We start from the raw sequence: 8,691 nt of genomic DNA, 5'->3' as shown, positions 1-8,691 counted from the left end.
AGAGAGAGAGAGAGAGAGAGAGAGAGAGAGAGAGAGAGAGAGAGAGAGAGAAAAGAGCTCCATTAGCTTCCACAAAAGATAAGCCCTTCAACAAGTCTTACAACATAACCCAATAAAAGATCGGAGAAAGAACCTTTTTTAAATCCCCAAACATAATTTATATATATCTCATTTCAGCCAATCTCGAACCACAATACATGATCATTTTTTTTTTAACCCTAAGAAACTGACAAGAAATTGCAGCCTTCACAACAAACACTTTATATTCTCGGGTCTATCACCTTACCTTTCACTTCAGAGTCCTCTGCTGCCTTGGCAGCTTCCTGTTTCTCTTTCTCCTTCTCCCGCATCAACTGTTGTTGTTGAATCCTTATGAACAGCTCTCGTTGCTTCTTTGGTAAATGTGCTGGTACCTCAATGTTGGCCATCTCTGCCTCAACTTCTGCTTTTATTGCCGCTTTCTCATCTTTTATTTCTGAGAAGAAAATAATCGTGACAATGACAAACTTTATGGACCTCAAGACAAACTCGCCCTGGTCCTCCACGACAGCTGTGAAGCAATAAGTAACTCCCCCCCCCCCTTTTCTTTACACCCATACACACACAAAAGCAATCACAAATACAATATATATGCACATCTGTTCTCTCTTAACTCCAAGACTCCAAGTACTAGAGAATAAATGATACTAGGTTCCATGCCATTCAGGTCGACTTATTCTGGTTTATTCATCAAATAATTCTAAAACCCAAGAAATTAAATACCCCTGAACATTCAGCTTTGCAAAGTTTTTGCCATTATAATATGTGATACAATACAGTGGAATCGGGCGCTCGTCAATTTTAGGGCATGTGGTGATAATGGTATCATCTTATAGTTTGATTATTTGTGTCCCTTTTGATGAAAAAATATCAATTTTTATCTTGAATGGAAATCAAGATATTTACGATTGAAAGAGATGGGGATTGCCTGGTTTCAGGAGTAAAATTAGCACAAAAAAAGGCCGCCAGAAATTGTTGATTTCTCTTGTTGAAGTCCATGGAAGGGGGAAAAAAATTTTTTTTTTTTTTCCTTTAATCAATGTTTTATAGTAATCCACACAGAAACATGTTCTTAAATTGACATAAAATGTGTTGGGCAGAAAAACAAAAATTCAACAAAAATTGCTCAACTGGTACAAAAACGTCAGTTTCTTCTATTTCATTATTTTGACAAGAGCCCGATTTTACCACGATGCCTCACACATGCAGTTATTTTTAATGCATTCCAAGTAACAGAAATAAGCTGTTGTGAAAATTGTAAAAGTGAAGAAAAAAACTATCAGCCATTTAACCTCAAATGTCAAATTTACATAAGAACATCTTTCAGAATCTAAAATAAGTAAAATCATTTCAAACAGTACACAGCTCACACACTCTATTTTCCTACTCACCTTGACCAGACTCGTCCATCCTCTCCGGGCTCAGCTCTTCCTTCTTAGGTAAGACAGAGCCATCCTCCGCCATCTCTTCATCCTCGTTCTCTCCTTCTTCCTCCTCCTCCTCCTCTCCATCTGAAGCGTTATCAATCTGCGCCTGAATCTGCTGCCGAATCTTATCCAGCTCTTTTAGATCCTTGCTGTTCTCCTCATCATCCTCATCTTCCTCGGTCACCTCCTTCTCCTTCACCCTGTGGTCGGTGTCTCCCATCTCATTCGTCTCTCCCGTATTCATACGCTGTTCCACTCTCCCGTCCCCATCAAAGTCCGGCTTGATCCTGTAGTCCATATCCATGAAACCCACCTCCTGTCCTGCAGACACCGGCGGGGGTCTGGGACCTCCCATACTGTTGTTAGTACTGGTTGCAGTAGCACTACCGGGTTCGGAGGGTGGAAGTATCGTGCTCCCAGGAACCATGTTTTGGTTCATGCCTCCAGGACCCACATTCTGGTTCATACCAGCGGGACCCATACCCTGATTCATTCCCCCAGGAGCCATGTTTTGGTTCATGCCACCAGGTCCCATGTTCCTGTTCATATTGCCAGGACCCATATTCTGGTTCATGCCTCCGGGGCCCATATTTTGGTTCGGGCCTCCTGGGCCCATGTTCTGGTTCAATCCACCTGCGCCCAAGCCCTGGTTCACATTTCCAGGACCCATGCCCTGGTTCATGTTGCCAGGCCCCATGTTCTGGTTCATGGGACCCATCCCCTGACCCATATTGTTCGGCCCCATACCCTGGTTCATCCCACCGGGTCCCATACCCATACTGTTTGGAGGCACTCCTCCATTCCCCATCATACGAGGCCTCATGTTGTTGGGGCCACCAGGACCCATGTTGTTGTTGCTGTTGCTGCTGTTGTTGTTGTAGTTCATGTTCCCCATCGGTCCCGACGAGCCCTTCTGCATGGTATTGGCTGCCTCGCGTATGATGGCTCCCAGCATGTTGAGCACCGGAGGGAGCTGTCCCCCCTGCTGCGGTTGTTGCTGCTGCTGCTGCTGATTGCTGCCCGGAGTCATGAACTGCACAGCAGGACCTCCACCAGGCCTCTGCTGGGGTCTCTGCGGCATGCCCTGGCCCATCATGTTGGGGCGATTGCCACCCATCATGTTACCGTTGTTTGGGCCGCCCATCATATTATTGTTATTCGGACCACCCATCATGTTATTATTTGGGCCGCCCATCATATTGTTGTTTGGGCCGCCCATCATATTGTTGTTGTTATTCGGGCCACCCATCATGCTGTTATTCGGGCCGCCCATCATATTGTTGCTGTTATTTGGGCCGCCCATCATATTGTTGCTGTTATTCGGGCCACCCATCATATTGTTGCTGTTATTCGGGCCACCCATCATATTGCTGTTGTTCGGGCCGCCCATCATGTTGTTGCTGTTGTTCGGGCCACCCATCATGTTGCCGGCATTATTGCCAGGGCCTCCCATCATGCTGTTGTTGGGCCCTCCCATCATGCCGCCATTGTTGGGCCCTCTTCCCATTGGAGCCTGGAGCAAGCCGGGACCACCCATGTTTGGGTTGCTACCAGCACTGCTGTTGATCATGCCCGGTTGTTGCTGTTGTTGTTGTTGCTGACCCGGCATGTTGGGTCCTCCCGGCCCGCCGTTGTTGGCCATCCCCATGTTGGGATTGTTCATCGGGGCTCCTCCGCCCCCTGGAGGGTTTGGTCCTGGCCCTTGACCCCCTACGCCACCACTTCCTGGCTGAGGCGATGAGTTGGTCTCGTTATAGAAACCAGACGGCCTGGAATAGACGGAATGGATTTATCAAAAAAGAAATTAAAGAGAAGATTATGGATGAGATTAAGATCACTAAAAATGACGTTTGCCAGTCGGTGTATTCGAAACCCAAATCTTTTTAAAATATCGGTTATTCGTTCTGACGGGAAAGTAACACAAAATCTATGCAGGATTTGCAAGTTTCACCATGTAACCATAGAAAAAGAAATGTGGAATATTAAAGACAATAAACATGAAACTGGAAAATAACAAATAGTGTCAGCATATTTCACATCACACTGAGCTCTACTCCATTAAATGAAAGTACTCTCATAACAGATGTTTCTTAGGTTTCCACCAAAAAAACCCAAAAAAACGGACAAAAAAATCTGTCCAAAGTTTTTTTTAGCATAGAGCCTGTAATTGCCTATTCTGACACCACTTACAGGAATGTAAAAGCAGAAGAAGCTCTTGCTTACCTTGCTTGAGGGGATGGTTTTGGGGACTGCCCAGGTGGGTGCACTTCAATCTCAAATAAGGACGGGATCTTCTTCCCATCTCCTCTGTCTCGTCTATGTCTCTGGGGTGGGGATCCTGGAACAAGTCAAGGGTTTAGGGATCACATTTCCAGAGGCAGATATTTCTATTCATTTAGAATAAAGTTCCACAAAATTTCCATGTGGTGCTTGTAAAAGCTAAAAAAGCAAGATAAAAAAAAAAAATAGGACTTGCTTGCGACATCCTCAAATCAACTACAAGATGAAAGGGAGAACATACTGCGAGAATACACCCCACATTCATTGAGCATATAAACATTGGTCACTGAAGACGAGACGAAACAATATAACTCGACAGCTGCTCTCACCTAAGAGACTGGGTCTGCCTACACCTCCGTGATCATGGGGGCCGTAGTCGTCACGATAGTCGTAGCCATAGTCGGGGTCATCCATATCAATGATCTGAAGAGGAAGACATGCAAAGATCTAAGCTTAATTTAAGTAAGAAGGTGCACTGAACCTGACAACAAATCTTAACATCTTAACACATTTCCAGGTCCCATGCCATGTTTCATGTTGGCAGGTCCTTTGTCCTTGTTTATCAGACCCATAAGGTTGACTGTGCCTGGCCTCAAATCCATCAATCTGTTCTTGAGCAAATATTGAACTACTGCTTATTTCAAACTTGTTCTTTAAGATAACATTGAATGACATGGATGAATAAGTCATTTAAAATATAAATAACAAGGAAAAGTGTTTTCATTTTTTTTTAAACTATAAATTTCTTCAATCCTGCTGTCTGTCTCTCAAGAGATCACAAACACAAGTACAAGTGAGTAAAATCAAAACAATCAGCACCACATTTACGTATAAAAATCATTAAAATATTATTCAATAGATCACATACGTCTTCCGCAGCCACTCTCATCTCCAGGGCTCTCCTAGTCTCCTCTGTGAGAGGATCATGGGAAAACTTGCACCTGTCACCAGAGTAGCACTTGGCCCCCGTGTGGTAGTATTTACAAGGGAAGTCCTGTGAGACTCATTAAGGCAAACAATTCTTGGACACTTTGTAAAGGCAACTTTGTAAAACTGGTGACATCCTTCAAGTCATATTCTACATAAGACCCGTATTTACTTTATCATACTTCAAACTGTCTGCTCTATAAGCAAAGTGTTCATAAAATAAATAGTGTCATGTATGCAAGAATGGATTACAAATGCTTTTACAGCTAAAGTAAATCTAGCAAAAAAATTATATCTTTTACTCCCATAAACCTGGATTGATAACAACAACATTATTTCCACAAATATACACCTTCTTCCTTGTCCACCTTTTGGGTGGAAATGAATGAATGAGAACGGCTCTGTATTTTGCCTTATTTTCACTTTTTGTGACATTCAAAGTGTGCTGACAGTCTCCACACATTGCCAAAATACTTCAAAAACAGTATGTTTAGCATGAACTTCATATTTTGTATCATTTCTTTAAAACAATGAAATCACCCCCCCCCCCCCCCCAATTCACCATGGGTAAAAGCACTATACGCTGCAGCAGAAAAAGGATATCATGCATATATTGGCATTGCTCCTTGTGACAGCCCTTCACCGTCAAGTGGTACATGCACACTTCCATGCGTTTGGGACGTTCCACATCGTGATTAAACTGACATCCAGTTCCCTGAAACACATAAAGAATCAAGATGATTGAATGACAGAAATGACTTTAAGCTACTAAAAAAAGAGAAATGTTAGGGTGGCGGCTTATTATTGGGGTATCTCAGATCAAGGTTCAAAAGTATGTGTATTAAACAAATAATGACAAGAAATAAGTTCTTTCTCTTACTTTTGTTTACCTTGCACTTCATGAATATTCAACTTTAGAATTATTGAAGTGTCTTTGAAGCATTTGTATGCCACTTTAAAGAGTAGTAATAATGAAGGATGAATTTTTTCTAAAATAAACTTGTCTTCAAACCAGCAATCACCCAAACACAAATTCTGGGTTCCACCTTACCTTTGCACACTTTCCTTCCATGTAAAACTTGCACACTGGCCTTTCAGACATTGCCAAGTCGTTCAAAGCCTTTTTCTTTGGAGGTCCATCCATTTTCCCTGAACTAGGGTCCCTGCCTCTCTTTCTGTACTCAAAGTGTTTGTCTTTCTTCTTACGGAGACTCACATTGCTCTTGAAAATACCCTTGGGAGGAAAAAACACACCCCAAAGTGAGATACCTATGCCTTCACGAATGCCCCGAAAATAAGTCAACAGTATTCAATAAGTTCAATAAATAGAAAAAAACTAATTCTTTGGATAAAATTTCAATCAGCTTAATCATTGAGACGAAGTTAAAAAGTAAAAAATAGATTCAGCTATCTTCAACATAGTCACATGTCATACAAAATACCACATAGACCAATTAAAGAACAATATAAGTACCAGTTTAAGAAGTTATTCATTGATAGGTAGAGTCACCATTACAAAGTAAAAGAAAGCACAAACAGAATGATAAAATTAAAGTTCATTCATAGAAAAAATTTCAACAAATACGAAAAAAAAAAAACCCACCAAAAACTCACCTCTTTTTCATCAGCGGCGACTGAAGCATCAACATATCCATCAGGAATCATAGACTTAGGCATACTAAGGGAGAAAAAAGACAAGCGCAAAAAATTTACAAGGAGAATTGAAACGACATTTTAAGTACAGTTATAAACAGCTGGGTCTCAAGATTGGCAGGACTCGCAAGAAGAATAGATGGAGGACATTTCTACGAGACTGCAACATATTGAAATAAACAAACTCTCTCAACATTCATTTTAAAGAAGTTATGAGAAAAATTTCTGAACCTTTTCCAAAATTGTGACTGTCAAGACGTCCCATGCTCAGAAAATTTACTTTACAAAAAACACCAAAAAAATGTTACTTCACAAAAAGAAACACATTCTTGTCATGAATTTGTCGAGTTTTCCCACGCAAAGAAATGAAATTAAAACATAAATTACACAATATATTCAAAATACATATTACATACCTTTCCTAACAGTAAGTAAAAAAACAACACTAGGCTAAAGAAAGGCAACAAAGAGAAACAAGATGTTTTTAATTTTCAATACTTACTCCTCCTCTGAATCCTCAGAGTATGACGGACTGTCATACAGGCCCGGTGGACTGTGGTGTCGATTCGCACTGCGCCCATGGCGATTATACTGTTTGCCACCCTTGGGCTTGTTCTCATACATAGAACCTTTAGGCCGTGCCCCCTGAAAACCCGAACCCCAGGCAGGTATGGATTTATCTCCCTCCACTCCATCAACGTCCACATACTTCTTTCTTTTCCCCTGCAACAAAGACGGCATAAATTTGTCTTTTTATCAGGCCAAATGAAATAAATCATGCACATAAGTAGCCCTACTGAAATCTTCCAATTAAAAAAAACAAAGCATTGGCGAAATTTTGTCATTTTAATCTAAAAATAGATCTACTCTGAATGATGAATTTGATGGAGAACTTCTTTTTCAATTTTCCAATCCACTTCATAAAAATTGAACAAAAACAAAATCAGTGAAAATAATTGCCTCCCTTGAAACATTATTTTTCTCATAATAACACTTTCTACCAGTCCTTACCTAAAATAGACAGGACTCAGTTTTTAAAGACTGAGACACTTACAAAAATTTGTCATTAGTCAGGCAGGGGAATAAAAAGCATTATTGAATTATCACACAGTACAGATTAAAAATTTTTTAATGAAATGACTGCAAAAATAAATATGTTCAAACAAACGTATTTTATCAGTGCACCCTTTCCAGATTTTTAAACAGATTTATGTATCTTTTGAAAAGGGAAAATTCACTGGTCCGATCTTTTACTGATTTATTTTGGACTTTTCATGAACTCGACATTTATTTATGTTTTTAATATCACAAACTTTAGATGTAGGCACTGTATTCAGTGTTGCAAAGATTGCCATTTTTGTTTTTTAATTCCACAAACACTACAAGTTCATATTCACTCTGGCCGAGGTAGAAGAAGACAGCACACAAGAAAAAGGAGGAAGATTGAATCTGCTAAGCCATACAGCGTGCACACATGTTATAACCACCCCACACACAAAATAAGAAGCCTCAAAGCAGCTCAGGACAGAAAATGCTTTTAATTTTTTGCATTCTGAGTCTCCAAGAACAAAAATAACCCACAAAAATAAAAAGTAAAAAAGCCAGTTTCATACAGTACCTTCTCATCTTTTTTCTTTCTGTCCTTGTGCTCAGAGCGCTTTCTGTCCATTTTTTCACTTCGATTCTCCTCTTTACTGGAAGACTTTGACGGAGACACTGTAATAAAGTTATAAAGGTAACTTAAGGAACTTAAACAGTCTCAACTCTTAAGGAAAGTTCATCTGACGCTTTACTTGCTAACTAATAAAACACTTTTTACATTGGTCGTAGCTTTAGTCATGCAAGACTTATCTAGTGGCTGCTGAGCTTTCACTCTTCTGCTCAATGCCATGAAGTAGAAGAGAATGGTTACTATCGCAGCATTTGTGTTCAGTACAAGGGGTTGTATGAAAGAAAGCATTCATTCTTGCATAAAGATTTGCTTTTTATACATATATATGTAAAACTGCATTAGATTCAAACCCATCCATACAAAGCATTTTCTTAAATATTCAAAACTGTGATGAAATTCATTTTATACATATATTGATAGAAACCTTTATAAAATTTTTACAGAAAAGAGACTACTACATTTACCAACATATATAAAAGTTGAAAAAAAAAGTTAAATTCAAATATTTCACTTCAATTTACATTATTTAAAAATCTGCACAAAAAGCAAAAGATGGCAGCCTGCCACAGTCGTTGTACTGACTGTTCATACATGATACTGAGATACCCAGTGCAGTCAGTTGTACTCCAGAACAAGCAATTAATCTCAATTACAGAAGAAAAAAAACCCCCAGAAAACGCCCTTCAATAAACA

The 8,691-nt window shown here is 39.9% G+C and overlaps 1 protein-coding gene across 8 annotated transcripts in view; it reads right to left on the bottom strand.

Moving 5' to 3' along the window:
• Positions 1-8,691, bottom strand: part of LOC101854514 (neurogenic protein mastermind) — a 31,069-nt gene that overhangs the window by 6,029 nt on the left and 16,349 nt on the right. For all 8 annotated transcript variants that reach the window (XM_005104391.3, XM_005104392.3, XM_005104393.3 and 5 more), the window contains exons 3-12: positions 7,945-8,042; positions 6,829-7,049; positions 6,288-6,351; positions 5,725-5,907; positions 5,277-5,388; positions 4,615-4,742; positions 4,076-4,169; positions 3,690-3,804; positions 1,431-3,235; positions 287-475 (exon numbers count right to left, since the gene is read on the bottom strand). In XM_005104391.3, the coding sequence (XP_005104448.1) occupies positions 287-475; positions 1,431-3,235; positions 3,690-3,804; positions 4,076-4,169; positions 4,615-4,742; positions 5,277-5,388; positions 5,725-5,907; positions 6,288-6,351; positions 6,829-7,049; positions 7,945-8,042 (3,009 nt within the window). The remainder of the gene's footprint in view (positions 1-286; positions 476-1,430; positions 3,236-3,689; positions 3,805-4,075; positions 4,170-4,614; positions 4,743-5,276; positions 5,389-5,724; positions 5,908-6,287; positions 6,352-6,828; positions 7,050-7,944; positions 8,043-8,691) is intronic.

The sequence above is a fragment of the Aplysia californica genome, unplaced genomic scaffold, assembly GCF_000002075.1.
Source record: "Aplysia californica isolate F4 #8 unplaced genomic scaffold, AplCal3.0 scaffold00418, whole genome shotgun sequence".
Classification (NCBI taxonomy): domain Eukaryota; kingdom Metazoa; phylum Mollusca; class Gastropoda; order Aplysiida; family Aplysiidae; genus Aplysia; species Aplysia californica.
This window is presented reverse-complemented; position numbering and strand designations above follow the sequence as displayed.